General features: G+C 36.5%; 1 protein-coding gene across 2 annotated transcripts in view; it reads left to right on the top strand.

Moving 5' to 3' along the window:
* The window catches only part of LOC149816407 (oxysterol-binding protein-related protein 1B-like), a 51756-nt gene extending 29381 nt beyond the window's left edge, over positions 1-22375 (top strand). For both annotated transcript variants that reach the window (XM_089986590.1, XM_089986591.1), the window contains 5 exons: positions 12689-12856; positions 12941-13081; positions 20815-21039; positions 21138-21251; positions 21595-22375. In XM_089986590.1, coding sequence (XP_089842716.1) covers positions 12689-12856; positions 12941-13081; positions 20815-21039; positions 21138-21251; positions 21595-21765 — 819 coding nt within the window. In that variant the 3' untranslated portion in view covers positions 21766-22375. The remainder of the gene's footprint in view (positions 1-12688; positions 12857-12940; positions 13082-20814; positions 21040-21137; positions 21252-21594) is intronic.
* The last annotated feature ends 970 nt before the right edge of the window (positions 22376-23345 follow it).

The following is a 23345-nucleotide window of genomic DNA, read 5'->3' as shown; positions in this document are numbered from 1 at the left end:
TTAGGTACACTACAGGTGATAGCGCGATTGCAAGATGACTTCAGGACTTCTTCTTCCTGCTCTTAACTCGCGTCCTGGACGTTTTGGGTTTGTAACGGATTTTCTTGGGATATCCGAATTTTGTGAGTTTTGGTTCTTTTAGCTAACGTGCCCAAAGTTGTCAGCTTGCCTTATGATTTAACCAAAGAATAGTCTTCCGCTGATTTTATAAACAAACTCTGGAGGAAAGAGATTTTCTCTAGTCTCTTGTCTGTTTTCTGAAAGGTTCACAAGTTTGAAATTTTGAGGCATTACATCTATACGGTTAGAATTTCGAAAAAACACAGAAAATCCGATAAAATATTTCATTTGGCATTGTGCCATTAAAAGTTGCTACAATCGTTTTGTATTTATAAATGACTTAGCAGCTTCCATTTTTTTTGTTTCTTTTGATCCAATCGATCCCATGGATGTGATCTACATGTTTATAGTGGGAAACAACTTTTGAATCGCTGGAATCCGACGTGTACATGTTTTTCGAATGAAAAAAATCAATGGTTGTAAATGCACCAATTTTTTCCAACTAAAGAAAACATGTTTGTTCATTGAAAAAGCATGATCCAAGGGTCGTTTCCCACTAAATCGAGCATGCTGAACACATTTATGAGGTTAGATTGAGTCAAAACAACTTGCATCATGAGATTCCAACTAGACTGTACTTACAATCATTATATATATATATATGCTTTGACAGTCCAAAATCTTCAAAATCTTTGGAACCATCCAATTTATTTCAATGGAACAGTCCCAAATTGAAATACTTCTCTCTCTCTCTTTCTCTCTCCTCTTTTCCCTTCCATTGGACAGTTGAGAAGGATGACTTCCACCCACTGATGACATCGTCGGCGAAATGACTGATGCATGCTCTCTCTCTCTCAATCCAAGAAGATCGGGCCACTGCCCATCCTTCGCTGGTGGAAAAAACCATCACCTCTCCTTCGGCGGTGGCCGCTGGAAAATCAGACAACCATTGCCGAAGTCTGGACAGCATCGATGGCAGAGAAAGGCCACCACATGTTGTTCCCTCTTTCTTCTCCATTCCTCCCCTTCTCCTTTTTTCGCTTCTCGTTGTTGGACGGTTCAATTACAAGCGTAAATGGGGAGGTGCAGGATGGGAAGAACATTCTCTTAGAGGAAGACATGTAAAAATGCAGAGTTGTTGAGAACACTGAGAGAGAGAACCATACAGAGACAGGGAACTTTGTATAAAGGGATCGTCTGATTGAAATGAATTGGACAGTTCCAAAGATTTTGGACCGTCCAAGAGCGCGACGGTCCCCTTTGTTAAAATGTAAATATATATATATATATATATATATATATATATATATATATTTATGTAATTTTATTTTTATTTTTCTGTATTTTTTGCTATTTTCTTTTTAGCCTTTTGAGAGTCTAGTTCTAATAGAACTAGACTTACATTATTAGTTAAGTTCCACTTGGAACTTAACTAATAATGTAACCATTGGACTAGTCCAACGGTTACATTTATAACCGTTGGACTAGTCCAACGGTTACAAGGAGAGCTCTCCTCTCCCACTTGTATATAAAGGGGTGTATCCCCTCTTGTATTTTATTCCAATGCTTCTTAAGCATTTGGTGTTTCATATCAATAAAAAATATTTTTTATTTCTTCTTTTGTTTTCCATTATACCCTTTTTAAGGGTTATGCTTTAGTGTCTTTTTAGACACCTTGTCGTGCGGATCTAAGTTCGTGTTTGGAAGATCCTCATTTCATTTCACCCTTTCCCTATATATATATATGTTGGCTACTAATGAAGGTAAGGAACTAATGAGTAGAAATCACTCTTTTCTTCAAAAAATTTCATTTTTTTGTATATCAAATGTTACTGATGCGATCTACATGGTTTATTTAGTAGGAAACTTGTTTTGAATCATGTGATTATGACAAATAATTAGGTTTTTAAAGGGGTCCAAAAATCAACGACCCACAATGTAAAGATCACATTTTTACATCAAAAAAGCATGATCCAAGGCTTGAGCCTTAGCAAACAAACCATGTTAAACACATCTATGTGGTTAGATTGGGATGTTACAACTTGCACCTTCGATTTCTAGCTCTTTAGTTCCTTACCTTCATTAGTAGCAAATATTTTCCCTATATATTGTTAATATATATGCATTGTATTTATATACCTAAGTATATTAAGGTATACTTATAGGTATTTTCTTTTGTATTCCTTTTGTATTTCATTGTACTCAAAGTATATCATTCGTATGCTTCTTATGGATTGTGTCTTTAAATATTTTCAAATCAAGTATACATAATGTATAGTTTTAGGATAGAATAGGTTCTCTTATTTTCTTTCCTCTTTAGTCATTATTTAAATGAATATTTTTGTTTTTTATTAATTTTAGTTTTTGGTCAAATCAGGTTTACCAAACTAGTTGTTGGGACTGTGCCTAATAGCTAGTTGAAGGAGGTCTAGCTAGCCCTTGGACCCTCCTTCAACTAGCCGTTAGGCTATCCTCTTCTCTCCTTTTTGTCCTAGGGATGGCAGAGGACCGGGGGAAAGCGGGGCTCCGCCCCGTTTGGACCGGTGATGGCGGTGGGGATGAAGGTTAAAATTCATCCCCCTGTGGGGATGGACCGACACTTTCCCCCGCCCCACCCCGCCTCACCCCAAATTACTAAAATACCCTAAATCAAAAAATAAATTACAAAATCGGTAAATGGTTTTTTTTGCTCTGTTTGAATGAGGGAAACATATCATAAGTTGATAATCTCTTTTGCTCTTTTGAATAAGGATCAGGTTGATTCGTTTGCAGAGAAGGCCACGATCGAAATTAAGAAGCAGTCCTCCCATTTTGAAGATCAGTTCTTGATCCGAGCTTTGGTTCGAGATTTTCTTCTTCAGTTTCTATCATGCTTTTCTTTTGTATCAGTCTGCTTGAACTTTCTACAATCAAAATTGTTTCAAGAGCTTGGTTGCGAGCACCTACTAACAGTTCAAATCCTATGTTGTGCTGCAAAAGCTCTTCAAACTTTCCAGCTTCTGAGGAAGGGAAGTTGCATGCCAACTGTTTGATGAAATGGCCAAAAAAAGATGGAATTGACTCCAAACAGAATGGTTCAACAGATTGGGCAGGTCGAAACCTTATTCAAATTTGGTAGAATCTTTCTCTAACTAAAATAATTTGTGGTTTTAAGTATCTCTTATGTTGCAGTATGGTTTCGCTGGGATCTTTAGTTAGAAGGTACCTTTTCCAAATTTTGTACTTGAATGGCTTGATACATCGTGTAGTTTATTAGAAATCTGGGAAGAAACCAACCAAACATAATTACAACCTGGATTCTTTTCAAGAAAACAGGGACAGGACGAGGTGGGGGCGGGGACGGGGCGGGGACGAGGATTAATATTTTGAGATGGGGCGGGGGTGGAGGTCCAAAGTCTCCCCTGCCACAGGAGTGGACCGGGGATGAAGGTTAAATTTTAGAGACGGGGCGGGGGTGGAGACCTTGTCCCCCGCCCCGCCCCGGTCCACTGACATCCTTATTTTGTCCTCTCCTCTATAAATGTGAGTGTGTGCCGTTGTAAAGCGTGAGAGGATGTTTGTGAATAGTGTGTGTGTGCATGAATGTTTGTAGTGAGGATAGAGTGTGTATTTTGTCGTTAATAAAATGTATTTATTTTATTTCTTAGTTCTCTTGTGAATGCTTACTTTTTGTTGTTTTTGCATTTAATTAAGTATAGTGTGTCCATGTATTTGGTCTTTTTCATTAATCCTGAGTTTGCCTCGGGTTCCATATCATTGTGATTATATATATATATATATATATATATATATATATATATATATATATATATATATAGAGAGAGAGAGAGAGAAGGTCTACAGTGCTAACCTGCCTTTTGAAAGGTTTTACCTTGTTTTCCTTAAATTTGACCGTACAGATGTGTTCGACATGCTTGATTTTATAGGAATTGTCTCTTGGATCATTCGATTCCGATACGCAGGTAGTTTTTTTATAAGGTTTAAAAAATCGATGGCCTAAGATTTTCCTAAATATTCAAGGCTTAAAAGATCATGTTTTTCATAAAAAAAAACATGATGCAAGTGTCGTTTCCTAGTAAATTGATCATGTTGAACACATCTGTATGGTTAGATTTGAGTAATACATGGGGAAAATCCTTCGAAAGTCTGGTTAGCATGGCGGTTAGCTAGAAAGTGGTTAGCAGCTACCACCTTCTCTCTCTCTCTCTCCCTATATGTATATATATAGGGTTAAGATTTGGTGCCTTTGAAATCCCCAAATTATATGGAACTATTGAGCTAAAAACCATAGGTTCAAGCTTTATCAACTCAATCTGACCACTTAGATGTGTTCAGGAAGGTTTGTTTTTCTAAGAATCAAGCCTTGGATCGTGTTATTTTGATCTAAAAATATGATTTTTTGGGTCATGAAATTTTATGCATTGTATATCGTTCATTTTTTAAGCTCTAAAAAAAACTCCATATGTGTCACAATCATATGATTCAAAACTCATTTCCCATTAAAAAAACATTGTAGATCACATCCATAAGATTTAATTTACAAAAGAAAAAGCTTAAGTGTATGATTTTAAGCTCAATAGTTCCATATAATTTGGTGTCTTCAAAGGCACCAAGTATTAAACCATATATATATACAACAACAACAACTACGCCTTCATCTCAAAACAATTGGGGTCGGCGATATGAACCAAAAAAGAAAATCATTTTGGGTCTCCCACATGAATCCTTCTCCTCCAATCATTTCTATCCAATGCCATGTCCTCGGTGAGGTTCAAAGCATTCATATCCTTTCCTATCATCTCCATCCAAGTCTTCTTAGGCCTACCTCAACCTCTTTTAACTAATATATTTTCCCATTTCTCCATCCTTCTAACTGGAGCATCATTAGGCCTTCGCCGAATATGTCCAAACCACCATAAACGATTCTCTCTCATCTTATTTTCAATGGATGCAATGCCTACCTTCTTACGTATCTCGTTTTGAATCTTATCTTTTATTGTATTTCCATACATCCATCTAAGCATAAGCATCTCAGCTACACTCATTTTTTGAATATGATGTCTCTTGGCAGCCCAACATTCTGTACCATATAGTAAAGCGGGCCTAATTGTCGTCCTATAAAACTTTCTCTTCAACCGCAATGGCATTCTACGATCGCACAACACTCCGGTTGCACTTTTCCATTTCATCCACCCAACCTTTATCCTATGATTTACATCTCCATCAATTTCTCCATACTTTTGAATGATAGATCCCAAATATTTGAAAGAGTCATCCACCGATATTTCTTGCTCACCGAGCTTCACTACACTCCCATCACTACTTCGCTGCTTACTAAACCGACATTCCATATATTCTGTCTTACTCTTACTCAACTTAAAACTTCTTGCTTCCAATGTCTGTCTCCATAATTCTAACTTAGCATTAACCCCAGCTCTAGACTCATCAATCAAAACAATATCATCAGCAAACAACATACGCCACGACACATTTTCTTGAATTGATCTCGTAAGCTCATCCATCACTATAGCAAATAGGAAAGGGATTAATGCAAATCCTTAATGTAACCCAACCGTTATAGGAAAATTGGTTGTCACCCCTCCATAAGTGCGGACATTGGTTACTACTCCTTCGTACATATCTTTAGTTATACTAATGTACTTGAGAGAAACACCTTTCTTCATCATTGTCCACCAGAGACCATCCCTAGGTACTCTATCGTATGCCTTCTCTAAATCAATAAAAACCATATGCAAATCTTTGTTCCTCTCTCTATATCTCTCAATAAGTTGTCTAAGAAGATGTATAGCTTCCATAGTTGATCTTCCAAGTATAAAACCAAATTGATTCTCCAATATCATGACAACCTTCTTCAACCTATACTCAATCACCCTCTTCCAAAGTTTCATAGTATGACTCATGAGTTTTATACCATGATAGTTTGTGCAATATTGTATATTGCCCTTATTCTTATATAGAGGCACCAAAGTACTCTTCCTTCACTCATTAGGCATCTTATTTGTCCGCTAAATCTTGTTAAAAAGATTTGTCAACCATTCTAAACCTTTCTCACCCAAGCATTTCCAAGCGTCGATAGGTATACCATCTAGGCCAACTGTCTTTCTTGATTTCATTTTCTTCAAAGCCTCTGCAATTTCTTTCTTTTGAATCTTGCGCATGAAGTCACGATTCATCTCATGAAAAGGAATGGAAAAGTCTCCAAGATCCTGAGCATGACTTCCATTAAATAACTTATCAAAATAATCTTTCCATCTCTCCTTAATCTCCTCATCTTTGACTAAAACCCTTTCGTTTCATCTTTGATACATCTAACCATACCCAGATCCCTCGATTTCCTATCTCTCATCTTTGCAAGCCTATAAATATCCTTCTCGCCCTCTTTGGTATCCAACTTGTCATAAACCTCCTTATATACCTTATCCTTCGCATTTTGAACTACTTTTTTAGCTTCCTTCTTTGCTATCATATACTTCTCTAAATTCTCATTATCACGACTCTTACTTAGATTTTTATAACACTCTCTTTTAACCTTAATAGCTAATTTGACATCATCGTTCCACCATGATGTATCCTTACCTAGCGGTGCACCGCCTTTAGACTCACCCAATACCTCCTTAGCCACCTTTCTCATGCCACCCACTATCTTATTCCACATTGATTCTAAATCCTCCTCGAGACACCAATCAGCTTGCTTAGCTACCTGCTCTACAAACATTCCTTGTTTAGCTCCTTTCAGTGCCCACCGCTTAATTCTAGTATCTATCCTATGTCTATCCCTTTTGCGGCATTTTCTAATTCTAAGATCTAAAATTAAGACTCTATGTTGTGTAGCTACACTTTCTTCCGGTATAACCTTACAATCGATGCAACAACCCCTATCTCTCTTTCTAAGTAGGAAAAAATCTATCTGACTCGTATTAAGCCCACTTTTAAATGTTACTAGGTGAGACATCCCTCTTCCTAAACCAAGTGTTTGCTAAGATCATATCATAGGACAAACCAAAATCTAAAATTCTTTCTCCACTTTCGTTTCTTTCTCCTATACCATAGCCTCCATGGATACTCTCAAATCCATCCGTACTAATGCCTACATGTCCATTAAGGTCACCGCCGATGAAAACCTTTTTTCCATAAGATATCTCTTGTACTACTCCATTTAAATCTTCCCAAAATTGACGCTTAATGGAATCATCTAAACCTACTTGAGGTGCATAAACACTAATAATATCCGTACCTAATACTAATTTAATAAGTAAAATCCTATCACCCTTCCTACAGACCTCAACTACATTATCTATAAACTCACGACTAATAACAATCCCTACTTCATTCCTATTCCTATTTATTCTTGTATACCAAATCTTATATCCCCAAGGTTTTATCACTTTTGCTTTCTCACCTACCCATTTGGTCTCTTGTAGACATAAAATATACATTTTTCTCCTATACATAACATCTACTAACTCTACCAACTTACCAGTTAAAGACCCTATGTTCCAAGTGGCTAACTTAATTTTATGGTCTTGAATTATCTTCTTTACCCCCACACGTCCAACAAAGTGAGAGAACCCTTGCCTATTTGACACCACACCCAGGCCCCGGTGTGACGCGTCGCTTCTGGGGACGACCTAGCAACCCTTGCCCATTTATCACTGCCTCCGGGCTTATAGAGTACAGTGCGTCGCTCAGTAGGGAACGCCTCAACGAAATTCCCATATTGGTTCATATTCATAGGGTGTGACTAAGTTTTTATGTTGGCTGTCACTGGCCTACCGCAACCCTCCTCCTTTATCCGGGCTTGGGACCGATAGTGTATAACTAAACAATTATACACAGGCGGAGCTAAATATATATATATATATATATATATATATATATATATATATATATATATCATGGTTGCATATATCGACGATATTTTCAAAATATTGCAATATTATCACGATATTTTCAGCGAACGTATTCTCATGATAATATCACAATATTATCAATTGTTTTTATTATTTTTATTATTTTTATTTATTTTTATTTATTTTATTTATTTTTATTTGTTTTTTACATCTCAAATATGTTTTTCTTTTTCTTTTACATTTTTTACTTATTTCTTTTATTATATATGTATTTTATTATCTAAACATGATATTTTCTTACTTATTTTTGTTATTTTTATTTTTTTAAGCCTCAGATTTGTCACCTAACCTATAATATTGTGAGAAATAGCCTCACCGAGATATAGCCGATACCAATATTTGTGACTATGATTTATTTCTCTCTATATATCTATATATATAGTGTAATATTTGTAATGAAACAAGATTTGCACAATCACCATGCCAACTAGGGGCGACACAAGTGCACAAATACAATATGGTCTCTAATGGACCAATAACAATCTCATAAAAGAGATATACAAAAGCACAAATTTCACAAATGCACAATGTCACAAATTCCACAAGAGCGCAATGTAAAAAACTGATTTTAGTATAACAGTCAATATGCTTAGAAAAGCATATTTTACATAGAGTGGTGAGTCTATTTATAGAGCCTCACATACAATGAAAGGGAGGCAGTCCAACTAGTCGTTGGACTGCTCCCAACGGTCATATTTATGACCGTTGGAGGCAGTCCAACGACTAGTTGGACTGCCTCTCTAACCGTCATATTGACTAACATAAAAAAAACGGAAAATAAAAAAACTAAAAAAGACTCTACAATCCCTATTGGACTGTACTATATTACATGTCATTAATTGACCAAAATTTCCTTGATATTACGTATATTATATAAATATATGTATATCAGTTAGGTATAAAAATATATACACTATATTTTAACACTCTCCCTCAAACTTACAGTGAGATTATCAAAAGTTTGCTAAGAAGATACAAAAATCTTGGTAGAGGAAGAGCTTTGGTGAAGAAGTCCGCAATCTGAAACTCGGACTGAACATAGGGCAAAGTAATTGTTTCCTTCAAATATTCTTTGCGAACACAGTGATAATTCATCTCAATATGTTTCGTTCGTTCATGAAATGTGTGATTGTTGGCTATATACATGGCACTTTTGTTATCACAGTATAATTTTAAAGGTTATGAAACATCAACACCCATATTTGAAAGTAATGATTTCTTTCACATGACCTTGGTTGTTATTATAGCCATCGTCCTATATTCAGCTATCGTAGAAGATAAAGACACTTTCTGTTGTTTTTTGCATCTCCAAGAAATGAGAGAATCACCTACAAACACACAAAAACCTTTAGTTGAGTGACAGTTGTTGGGGTCCCCTCTCAAGTCAGAATCATTATAAGCAATAAGATTTAAAGATGATGAAGAAGATAAGAATAACTCTTTAGATATAGTTTTCTTGATGTATCGAATTATTCTTCACACGCCTTTCATGTGAACTAATGTAGGCGCATGTTGAAATTGATTTGCAATATGTACTGCATGTGCAATGTTTGGCCTGGTAATAGATAAGTAAATTAATGATCTGATAAGTTGCCTATAAGGAGTTGAATCATCTAATAAAACTTCATCTTCAACTCTCATTTTGGTATTTATCACTTCAGGAGTATCATCATATTTTGTATTTGTAATTCCCGAATGAGCAACAATATCAGTTGCAAACTTTATTCGAGACAAAATATACCCTCTTGGCGAGTATGTTATTTCAATTCCTAAAAAATATCTCAAAAAACTAAGGTCAGTCATATCAAAAGATTTATTAAGCATAATCTTAATTTCTTTAATTTTCTTCTAATCATTCCCACTGATGATTATATAATCAACATACAAGAGCAAAATGATAAGTGAGGTACCTCTAGATCTTACAAAAAGAGTAGTGTCAGTATAACAAGATTTAAATTCAATATTCAACACAGTTCCACTAAACTGATCATATCATGCTTTAGGGGCTTGTTTAAGCCCATATAAATCTTTTTTAAGACGAAGAACCATTTTATTTTCAATAGTTAGACCAGGGGGAGGATCCATGTAAACTTCTTCATTTAAATTTTCATTTAGGAAACCATTATTAACATTTAACTGATATATATCTCATTTTCTAATGGATGCTACTGCAATTAGAGCCCTAACTGTGGTCATACGAGCTACTAGGGCAATTGTTTCCTTATAATCTATTACATATTCCTAGTAATATCTTTTTGCAACTAATCTTGCTTTATATCTTTCTAGAGACCTGTCACTCTTTGTTTTGACTTTAAATACTCATCTACATCCTATTGTTTTATTTCCCTTAGGAAGATGTTGGACTTCCCAAGTATGAGCCTTGTGTAATGCATCTAATTTTATTTTCATAGCTTCTACCCATTCTTTTATGATTTTAACTTCTTTACAGTTAGATGGTTCATGATATGAATGAATTGCTAGAAGGCATCTCTTTAGTTTGGAGACAAGGATTCATAGGAGACAAACCTATTTGGAGGCCTATGTATTCGTTCAAATCTTCTAACACTAGACTCTTCAACATTTGTTGGTTGACTATTCTTTTCAAAAGCACATGGATGCTCTCCGTTATCTCGTCTAGAGTATTGTAAATGGTTATGAGTTGGTCCTCTTTCTTCACTTGGTCCATTATTTGACTCAAAATTATCAATATCATCATTATCAATAATTTCATTATTTTATTTAGGTAACAAATCAAACAAGAAGGCATAATCGAATTCTTCCTTAGGTTTTTCAAGATCAAATCCATTTTCATTTTCAAGAAATGTAACATTTATAGAGACATAAAGTTTATCATTTTTTTATCATATCATCGATAGCCTTTTTTATTTTTGGCAAATCCAAGAAAAACACATTTTATAGCTTTAGGAGAGAGTTTGTTATATTTTTCAAGAAGCACAAAGTATTACATTCAAAGACCCTTAGTCTTGAAGATAATATAGCATCACCACATCTTTTTTAATAAATGTGCTTTTTAGGAAGATTCATACATCACGTCTTTTTAAATTTAATGATCTTGATGGCGATCTTGAACTCTATGATATTCATGAACTATGAGAGTATTTGAGCATTGCTAGCTTCCCAATCCTTCAACTTGTTTTGGTATTCTTACAAAGTTTTCTCTTTTTCTTCTTCGGATAGAGCTTTGACTTGATGTCCTTCTCTTCTTGTTAATTTAAGTTGAGGTTTATTAGTGGTTTCACTAACAAACCCCCAAATCTTTTTACCGTTGATGTGATTTTTTATTGTGGTAGTCCACGTCAAATAGTTGCTTTCATTAAGCTTGTAGGAGATAACGGATGCAGAATCTCTTTCTCCCATAGTGAAGAAGGCTTGCGTTTGAAGACTAAAGATTGAAGAGCACCACTACAAAGAAAGCAATCCCAAGATAACTTTCAACACTTCAAGAGCCCTAAGCTCTGATACCATGTAATGAAACAAGATGTGCACAATCACAATGCCAATGAAGGGCTACACAAGTGCACAAATACAATATGGTCTCTAATGGACCGATAACAATCTCATAAAAGAAATACAAAAGCACGAATTCCACAAAAGAACAATGGCACAAATTCCACAAGAGCACAATGTAAAAAACTTATTTTAGTATAACAGCCAATATGCTTAGAAAAGCATATTTTACATAGTCGTGAGGCTCTCTTTATAGAGTCTCACATACAATGAAAGGGAGTCGTTATGACCGTTGGGGGCAGTCCAACGACTAGTTGGACTGCCTCTCCAACAGTCATATTGACTAACATAAAAAAATAGAAAATAAAAAAACTAAAAATGACTCTACAGTCTCTTTTGAACTGTATTATATTTCATGTCATTAAATGACCAAAATACCCTTGATATATGTATATTGTATAAATATACATATATCAATTAGGTATAAAAATATATACACTATATTTTAACAATATTTGCTACATTCATGGGTAAGGAACCCCTGGTCAAAATGTAATATTTTAGATTTTTTGGTTTTTTTTACACATCTGATCCTCCAGATGTGATCTACATATTAAGTTTAGTATAAATTGACCTTTAGATCATGTTTTTATAATATATGTCAAATTTTACGAGGATTGAAAATTCAACATTCTACAATGTACCAAATTTTCAAACCTTATAAAAACATTTTTACATCGAAAAAATATGATCCAAGGGCTGATTCTTACTATTTTGTCCATGTTGAACACATCCATGAAATCTGATTTGGTCAAAACAACCTTCCCCTCTATGAGTTCCAACTACATGGTTCCTTACCCATGAGGGTAGCAAATGATATATATATATATATATATATATATATATATATATATATATATATATATATATATATATATAAAAACTTGTGAGTTTGAACATATTCTCTAACATGTGTGTGTTCACTGTACGGAATCCACAGTATCGAGCCAAGTGAAGGCCAACAGGCAGCATGGTTAATTTTGAAGCTATAATAATTTTACTTTGAGTTACATATATGGCCTTAAAGGCATGGGTGATGGGTCCTTATCTGAATAACAACCAAAAATTCTTCTCTGGGTTTCTCATCCTTCTAAGTGGTTGTATTTGCTGATGACCGTGTTTTTCTCCTCTTTGACTATACAATTCATCAGATCAACTTATTGTTGCAGGTAAGTCATCACCCCATGATAGTCGCGTGCCATTGTGAAGGTCGTGGATGGAAATTCTGGGGAGATAGTAACCTCAAGAGTAAATTTTGGGGCCGCTCAATTCAGCTTGATCCTGTTGGTATATTAACTTTGGAGTTCGATGATGGTGAGGTTTTCCAGTGGAGTAAGGTATGTGTTTTGACATTTAAAAAAAATCATATGTTTTCTCATCTGAGGTGCATGTTACTGAAATTTAATATTTGATGATTTCAGGTTACGACATCCATTTATAACCTTATTTTGGGGAAGCTATACTGTGATCATTATGGGACTATGCGGATACAAGGGAACCGGGAGTTTTCATGTAAGCTAAAATTCAAGGAGCAGTCCATCATAGATAGGAACCCTCACCAGGTGAGTGACTGGTGCTTCTTCCATCACCCATGAATGTCATCTTCAATGAAAATTATCTGAAAGTTGCCTTCTTTTCAGAAAACAAGGAATTAACTGATTATTGGGCAACTTATTCAGTCATTTTTTTAAGACCACTATTCATGCCTATGGTACCGGGACATGCCATTTCGGTCGGCGTACCCATGTCAACACGGGGGTGGGTACCGGACATGCCATTTTGTCTGTCCTATTCATTTTCAGTTTATAACTTTATATTTTCTGTATATAATATATATTTTAGGTATAGCATATATATTTAGATTATATTCAGTTTATTTTGAATTTATTTTGTATTTAAGTGATATCTAATATATCTACATATATATAGTCATCTCCCCATATCCACATTTTTTGGAATTGTCGTGTTGTACCCTCCGTACCTTGCACCTGCACCCACCACCCACACCCACACCCACACCCACACCCACACCCAGGTGACATAGATTCATGTACGTAATTGAAATGCATCAAAATTCCTGCCAACATTTTACTACTGCCTTTATTGTGCTTATTAGGGGAGCTTAAGGCAGTGTGATTTCATCACCAATTCCAAGACACCATTTTTCTGATTCTGTATATTGAAGCCATGTTTCTGGTTGCCCCGTACTCAGTGTTATTAAAAACGCGCCTCAAGGCGCAAAAAGCGCGCCTCGCCTCAAGGCGAGGGCCTTTGTGCCTTGAGGCGCAGGTATAAAGCGCAACACCCATGAGGCGTGCGCCTCATAGGCCTTGAGGCGCACGCCTCGGACTGAGGCATACACGCCTCTTTTTGCTGTAGTTCATGCACAGAAAATGCATTCAACTATTCTTTTTGTTTTCAGTTAATGTGGAAAACCATAAGCCCCTTAGTAAAGGTGCTGCATCGCGCAAATTTATACCCTCCCGCAACCACGCACCCCAATTTTTTTAAAGTGCCGCACCCATGCACCCACACCTATGTGACATAGATGATCAACATGGGAACCTGTGGAATTTCTGTTTAGGTCTGTCGACATGGGCTAGGTGACATGTTGACAGGCCTAAAAGAATGAGATAGCTGGATTGTAAAGTAGCACTGTCACAACAAAGAGTCTCATGTTCAAGACCTGAGAGGCTAACCCCAGCCTGCATATCATAAAAAAAAGGAAAATTAAAAAGAAAGGGCTGGCTGACATTTTGCCTTCCTTCAATGGCTTTTGGATTATCAGCTTTTAACAGTGTGAAGGACTTTGTTCATTTTAGAGCCTCTGCTACTTAAGGGCATAGTCACCAATCAGTCATGATGATGATTGTGGAGTGCCACAGCTCTTCTGCTTCTGATGAGCCTTTTGACATGATTGACTGCAGTCACCTTGGTTGAGGTGCTATTGTTGATCTTGTAGCATGTTTATGCTAAACTTTAACATTTAAGTTAAGGGGATACATAACCTACTGACTAAGATATAATTTTTGAGCTAGTCATGATATCACTATCAATATTCAGTGAGTCGATTAGATGAGATAACTCAAGCACACCTGTTTTCCATGAGAAAAGCTTAGCAATTGTGGATAGAGAGAAAAAATGGAAAAGTCAGGAAACAGAATAGAAGTAGGCTGTCTTTCATGCCAAACTATGGAAAATAGAAAAAAGATAATAGATAGAAATAATATGAAATTGAGAAAAAGATGTTAAATCAGAAATCTAGGAAGGGGAAATATCACAATGTTTCATGATAATATCATTGCATGCTTCAAATTTTCATTATTTTGAAAAAATGATGACAAAATACTTTAATAATGTTTCATGAAAATACTGCTAAAACATTGTGATAGTTTGAAAATATTGGAGATATGTGTGTTGTGTTTTCAAGCTTATGAAGAAAAATCCTAAGGCTTAAAGTTTTATTTTTGATGAACTCACTATTCTTGTTTGGGCTTAAATATTGGAGATATGTGTTGTATTTTCAAGCTTATGAAGAAAAATCCTAAGGCTTAAAGTTTTGTTTTTGATGAACTCATTCACTATTATTTTTTATGAACTCACTATTTTTTGAGATTTTTTATTTCCTGTTGGTTGTTGCTTCATCAATAAAGATTTTTTTATTTTTTTATAATTTTAGATATTTTTTATAGTTTTTTTAAGTTTTTTTAAAAAAAAAACTTTAGGCTTACGCTTTACGCCTCGCCTCAGATTTTGGTGGAGCGCCTCGCTGTAATGAAGTGCCGGATGAAGTCTCCAAGAGCAAAACAAGAGAGCACGCACATACACAAATAGCCACTAATGGGCAAAAGAACAACACAACCACTTAAAGTGGTAAGGCACCCAAAAGAAGAGGAAAAATATATATTCCACTCAAAAGGCTTCAAAGAAGCATGCTTTACAATGGGGAGAAACCCCTTTATTTATAGACAAAAGAGGAGGCCTTGGAAGGGCTCCTAGAGGGACGTTGGAGCCCTTCCAACGGTCATAAATATGACTGTTGGATGCTCCAACGTCCCCCTAGGTGGGGCCCATTCCAAGGTGGAAAAGGAAAAGAATAAAGAAAATAAAAAAGAAAGAAAAAAAGGAAATAAAAGAAAAGGAGAAAAAATACAATATGCGATAAGTAAAAAGACTGTTTTACCCCTATATGGGTCTATTTACAAAAGATATAAATATATATATATATATTTATATATGTAGATAGACACATAGACATATATATAATTAATATATATATGTGTATGTGTCGTGATCTATATATATAAATATATATATGTACAACATATTTTAACACCCCCCCTCAAACACACGGTGAGATCACCGAGAGTTTGCTAAGGAGAAAGAAGAAACGAGGCGATGGCAAAGCTTTGGTGAAGAAGTCCGCCAACTGGTACTCGGTTGGAACATAAGGCAATTGAATGGTGCCTCGTAGGAACTCATCACGAACATAATGGCAATCCATCTCAATGTGCTTTGTTCTTTCATGAAAGGTGTGATTGCTGGCAATGTAGATAGAGCTCTTGTTGTCGCAGCACAGCTTTGAGGGAGTTGAGAATGAGACCCCCATATCTTTAAGCAAACTTCTTAACCATACGATCTCCGTGGTGGTAGTGGCCATCGCACGATACTTTGCTTCAGTAGAAGAGAGTGAAACTTTCTGTTGCTTCTTACACCTCCAAGAGATAAGTGACTCTCCAAGAAACACACAATACCCTGTGGTAGAAATACGATCATCGGGGTTACCACCCCAATCAGAGTCAGTATAAGCAAGTAAAGTAAGAGGTGAAGAAGAGGGTAAGAATAATCCTTTTGTTATGGTGCCTTTCAGATATCTGATAATTCTCATGACAGCAGCCATGTGAATGGTAGAGGGAGCAGTCTGAAATTGACTTGCACTATGAACTGCATGAGAAATATCGGGCCTAGTGATGGATAAGTATGTGAGCGACCCAATCAATTGACGATAAGGTGTGGGATCAGCTAAAGGAGTGCCATCACTAGCTCTCATCTTGGCATTGATTATTTCTGGCGTCTCCACCTTCTTGTCATCAGTCAGTCCAGATCTGTCAATAATGTCGGAGGCAAGCTTCATCTGAGAGAGGACATACCCTTTGGGAGAGTATGCAACTTCAATACCTAAAAAATATCTTAGATAACCAAGATCAGACATATCAAAATTTTCTTTGAGAATATTCTTAATAAGGTTAATACCTCTCTTATCATTACCTGTGATAATCATGTCATCAACATATAATAACAGAATTGTAATGTGATCATTAGAATTTTTAACAAACAAAGCAGTATCAGTATAACATGAGGAGAAACCATTATCAAGAACTACTTTGCTAAAAAGATCATACCAAGCTTTAGGTGCTTGTTTAAGACCATAGAGAGCTTTATTTAACTTTAGAATATTTCCTTTACCAATATCAAGACCTGGCGGAGGATCCATAAGCACTTCTTCATATAAATTTCCATTTAAAAAAGCGTTTTTAACGTCAAGTTGATATATAGGCCATTGTTTAATGGAGGCTAAGGCAATTAAAGTTCTCACACTAGTCATCCTAGCTACGGGAGCAACGGTTTCCTCATAATCAATTTCATATTCTTGGGCATAGCCTTTTGCAATCAAACGAGCTTTGTATCTCTCAAGAGATCCATCACACTTAGTTTTAACTTTATATACCCATCTACACCCAATTGCCTTTTTTCCTAATGGTTGGGGAATAATACTCCAAGTTTGAGCTTTGTTAAGAGCCTCTAATTCAACTTTCATTGCTTCAATCCAATGTGGATGATCTTTAGCTTCTTTAAGGGAAGTAGGCTCATGATATGAATGAATTAACATGAGACAAGCCCTATAATTAGGTGAGAAAGATTCATAAGATACAAATTTTTGTGGAGGTCTACTATTACGAGAAGATCTCCTAGGTGCATTAATAGGTTCTTCTAATGAGAGATCTTGAGAATATCTTTCAAGAGCAGGTTGATGTTCAATTCCTGACCGCCGGGTATATACATTTATTTCATTAAGATTCTCAACTTGAGAATCATTACCATGCTAAAGTATATCATTATGATGGGAGATGCCATCACAAGTATTATCGCAAGTACTTGCATCTGGTGTTTCAATTCTAGGAGCAAGATCAAATAGGAAGGAATAGTCAAGGTTTTCTCTAGATGTGTGAACATCAAATCCATTTTGTTCTTCAAGAAAATTTACATTTCTTGATATATAGAGTTTATTATTTCGAGTGTCATAGCATCTATAACCTTTTTTATTTTCACCATATCCAATGAATGCACATTCAATAGCTTTAGGTGATAGTTTATCTTGTCCTTGAACAAGCACAAAACATTTACATCCAAATATCCTTAATCTATTAAAATCTGGAGTAATTTTGAATAATTTTTCAAAAGGTGATACATTTTTTAAAGAAGCAGAGGGCATACGATTGATTAAATATGTTGCGGTAAGAAGAGCTTCGGCCCAAAAGTTTTTAGGAACATTTTTAGAAACAAGAAGTGTTCTTGTAGTTTCAATTAAATGTCTGTTTTCTTTCCGCAAGACCATTTTGTTGTGGGGTTTTAGGACAAGATCGTTGATGTAAAATTCCATTTGTTTTGAAATAATTTTGAAAATCTTTAGACATGTATTCTCCTCCAGAGTCGGATCTAAATATAGCTATATTGTTTTGAAATTGGTTTTGAATAAGAATATGAAATTCTTTAAAATTATTAAAGACATCGGATTTATTTTTAATAATGTATACCCATGTATATCTAGTAAAGTCATCAACAAAACTAACATAGTAAGAGTAGCCTCCCTTGGACAGAACGGGTGCCGGTCCCCATACATCGGAATGCACAAGCTCAAAAGGTCTTTTTGACACAAAATTACTATGAGAATACGGAAGCGAATGAATTTTTCCACGGATACAATCATTGCATTTGAATGTATTTGTATTACAAAATTTTTCCAAAAAAGGAAAGAGATACAATTTAGAAACACTAGGATGTCCAAGTCTTTTATGCCAAGTCTCAATATCTTTGGATTGAACATGATTACAAAATGATTTGGTTGGCAATGACAAAAAATCCATATAATAAAGATCCCCTCTTCTATGGCCTTGCCCAATCCGCTTCCCGGACCGGAGATCCTGCACATAGCAATGGGTAGGTGAAAAAGTGACATTACATTCAAAATCGGTAATTTGGGAAACGGAAAATAGATTTAAATTAAGTTTTGGAATAATTCGAATTTTGGGAACAAAAAATTCTTTGTTTTCATTATAAGTTTTCTCAAGATTCCCAATGCCTTCAACATCCAAGGATGTTCCATCGGCAGTGGAGACAAAAGATTTAAATTTGTTGAGACTTGTTTTTTATAAGAGTGATGCATTCGGAGTCATATGAAAGGAGGCACCCGAATCAAGAATCCAAGAGGTCATACCTGGGAAGGAGGAGATAGCGGCGCCGGAAGTGGAAGGTGAAGAGGATGATGTAGAGGAGTTAATCTTTATAAATTGTTGAAGAGTTTCGGTAAGATGAGCAAGAGACTCTTTTATGTCACCATCTTTCTTTGAGTCTTCATTTGGAGGAGCTTCACCAACGGAGGCCACCTTCTTTTTAAATCTTGGGCAATCCGGACGAATATGGCCCGGTTCATTACAATTATGGCAAATGATTTTCCTTCCTCCACCACCATTATTTTTGAAGAAATGAGGTGGTTTGTATGGCCTTACATTGTTGCCGGGTCTAGATACGGCATGAACTTCATCAACATCTCGTTTTAATGCCAAACGAGTCTCTTCTTGACATAAGTCGGCCAAAATATCACTTAGAGGAGTAGAGGCCCTATGGAGAAGGGATCCTCTAAGTTGCTCAAATTCGGGGCGAAGCCCATGAATAAATTGGAAAAATCTTTCTTTTTCCATTTGCTCTTGCCTCATAGCAATAGCACTACCTTCCCATTGGGGTTCGAGAAGGACAAGTTCATCCCATAAAGAAGATAGAGCACTATAGTAGTCCCTAATACTCATATCACCTTGTTTAGTAGCTCTTACCTTTTCTTGTAGGAAGAAATGCCTAGCAAGGTCTCTTTGAGTGTACATGCCTTTCATAAAGAACCAAGCTTCATTAGCCTTCTTGAATTTGGCGAGATTTGCACAAATCTTTAATTCAACATTGTTCATGAACCATGCTAAAATTTTAGCATGCTCACTTTCCCAATCTTCTAATTTAGAAGAGTAATCAAGAATAGCCTTCTCTTTTTCCTCTTCGTTCAAAGCTTTTTCCTCATTACATTCAAACTTAGTCAACTTCAATTGTGGTTCCGGAATGGTTCCACATACATAACCCCAAAGTTTTTTACCTTTGAGATTGTTTTCCATGGCGGCCGCCCACATGCGATAATTGGTCCCATCCAATTTGAATGAGAGGTCGATTTTTGCATCCTTGTTGGCCATTTGTAGAAGAGGAATATAAATGCACGAAAGAGAAGGATATTACTTGTCAAAAGAAGATCCGATGAAGCTTTATCAACCAAGGCTCTGATACCATGTAATGAAGTGCCGGATGAAGTCTCCAAGAGCAAAACAAGAGAGCACGCACATACACAAATAGCCACTAATGGGCAAAAGAACAACACAACCACTTAAAGTGGTAAGGCACCCAAAAGAAGAGGAAAAATATATATTCCACTCAAAAGGCTTCAAAGAAGCATGCTTTACAATGGGGAGAAACCCCTTTATTTATAGACAAAAGAGGAGGCCTTGGAAGGGCTCCTAGAGGGACGTTGGAGCCCTTCCAACGGTCATAAATATGACCGTTGGATGCTCCAACGTCCCCCTAGGTGGGGCCCATTCCAAGGTGGAAAAGGAAAAGAATAAAGAAAATAAAAAAGAAAGAAAAAAAGGAAATAAAAGAAAAGGAGAAAAAATACAATATGCGATAAGTAAAAAGACTATTTTACCCCTATATGGGTCTATTTACAAAAGATATAAATATATATATTTATATATGTAGATAGACACATAGACATATATATAATTAATATATATATGTGTATGTGTCGTGATCTATATATATAAATATATATATGTACAACATATTTTAACACTCGCTACACCTCAACGCTTTTCACAACACTGCCCGTACTCTTCGTATTATTGCATGGAATTCTGTAGCTAGTCTGAGCAGGATTTTGCTTGTAAGGAAGCATGAGCTTAAGCCAAGATGATTTCAATGACAGGTCCAAGGAATTGTTCAAGATGGGCATGGAAAAACAGTAGCTACACTATTTGGAAAATGGGACGAGAGCATGCATTATGTGGAAGGAGATTGCTCTGGGAAGAACAAAGATCCCTTATCTGAAGCACACTTGTTGTGGAGGAGAAGCAAGCCAGCGGAATTTCCTACTAGATATAACTTAACTCGATTCGCCATTACGTTGAATGAGCTCACTCCAGGACTAAAGGTACTGTTTCTTATGCCTATTCTCTGTTCATCCCGTGAATTCCTCTAAAGCAGATGAACACTGACCGAGCATGCATCTGTTGATTCCTTCATGAGCAGGAAAATCTGCCTCCGACAGATTCAAGGCTTAGACCCGACCAAAGATGCTTGGAGAATGGGGAGTACGAGTCAGCAAATGCTGAGAAGCTTAGGTTAGAGCAGCGGCAGCGGCAGGTGAATAGCACAAAATTTTAGTTCATTTAGAGTACTGCTGTCTTGGTGGCCAAAAATAATGGCAAGCTGCTGCCCTCCGGGTAGTCACAACTTTGTGTGCGGGCTTGACCGACTGCCACAAGGCCCAGAGCCATCATCTCCCATGCTGGGCATATAGTGGGAGGAAGAAGCATGATATCCTCCTAACTTTGCTAGTCAGGAAGGCTTATCATCCCTTCAATAATTGTTTATCCGTCGTGTTGTAAAGGTGTTATGTTTGTCCCTTGGCGGATTTGGGGGTTCAGGGTGTGTTTCAAAAATGTTTGTTAATGGCCTATTTTTTTCTTGGTGGTTTGTGTGGCAGGCAAGGAAGATGCAGGAGAGGGGTTGGAAGCCAAGGTGGTTTGCAAAGGACAAGGGCACTGACACGTGTAGATACATTGGTGGGTACTGGGAGGCTAGGGAAAGTGGTCGTTGGGAGAACTGTCCGGACATATTTGGACAGGTCATAGTGGACCAGCAGCTGCTTGAGTGACGCCTTTCCTCCAATTTCTGGGGCGTCGGAGCTCCTTGGGGTCATGCTTTTGTCGGCAAGACCCCCCTGGTTACCATGTGAGCTTCTGCCGTGCCGGATGCCTCTCTCTCTCTCTAATTTTTTTATGGACATTAGTGGCCTTTTTCTTTCAGAGGAAATAGTTCAGTGCTTCAGGTCATTCGTATTAGTTTTTGGTGAAAAAGATGCCCTCAACTGTGGTGTATGACTGAAATTTGTTCATTACCACGAGCAGATCTTTCCTGCCATGGATCTTTTCAGTGGTTTGTTCTAAGCTGATGGGACCACGCATGTTTTGAGCTTTTTCCAGTGTCCGATCAGGTGAATGCGACAAGCTGTTGGTGGTTCAGCTTTGTTCTTGGGTGAACAAGAACACGAACAGGTGTTTGGCTCTGTTTGGCGCGTACAGGCTCATTAAATCGTAATAATTAATAAATATATTTTACATCAAAATGTAATGTAAAGGTTTAATATTTGATCATGGTAACATGATGTACAAACACCTCTGTATTACACAGGTGCAGGTTGCTTTGATCAAGTGGACTTCATACATGGATTCAGCATGATATAAAAGCTCGGGAATTGTTATTTCTGTTGTGTGTGTTTGATTTAAAAACATGATTTTAACCAACGGGGACTACGCTTGTCTGGTAGGAGCAGCTAGTACACATCAGCTTGTGTTGGGACGTTGCAAGTTGGAATCTCAATGGTATCATTGTATAATTGGTAGTGGTCCGCCTCAGTGTTGTGAGAGGCGTACGCCTCAGTGGCGAGGCGCACGCTCAAGGTACTGAGGCGTTGCTGTGATGCGCTTAAAGTAAATATAAAAAAAAAAACTGAACAGGAACGTTGTGCAAGTCACCATGTAATGGAACGTTGCAAGCTCTGCAAGTCACAACTGAACAAAAGTCATAGGCTATAAAAGTACGCTTCAGGTACTGAGGGTCGCTATGAAATTGAGAGTCTTATGTTGTGAGAGGCGTACGCCTCAGTACTTGAGGTGTATGGCTCAGAGGCGAAGCGCAGGCTCAATGCCTCGCTTTGCCTCATCGCATTTAACCCCAGCTTGCCTTTAAAAAATAAAGCATGATTTTAGGCGTCATGAAGACATTATACATTGAGATGTTGATTTTAAAAGCATTCAGAATCATGCATGCGTATCATAATCTACCAATCCAAGTGTCGATTTTTACCAAACAAACATGTAGATGGCATCTATGATGTTAGATTTTTTAAAAAGGAAAATTTACAAATACCAAACTTTTGTGCATGCTTAACTTTTGAGATTTGTAAAATATCTCTCTGAATTAAAAAATAATTCACAAACACATGCTTTTACTAATAGAAAATGGTCGTACAGTATGGATAATTTGATTCAATTTTTTAAAAACCCTATATTTTTTATATTCTTCCAATGTTTAAAATCGCAAATATTTGACTTAATTAAGAATTGAGGCTTTATTGCGATAAAAGTTTACCCTCCGTCACCTAGGTCCAACTCTCACTTAAATCCACAATCGCAGGTTTTATTTATATAGACCTCACGAATTCGAATAAATCAA

Source organism: Nuphar pumila, chromosome 14, assembly GCF_984573655.1.
Source record: "Nuphar pumila chromosome 14, dmNupPumi1.hap1.1, whole genome shotgun sequence".
NCBI lineage: Eukaryota > Viridiplantae > Streptophyta > Magnoliopsida > Nymphaeales > Nymphaeaceae > Nuphar > Nuphar pumila.
This window is presented reverse-complemented; position numbering and strand designations above follow the sequence as displayed.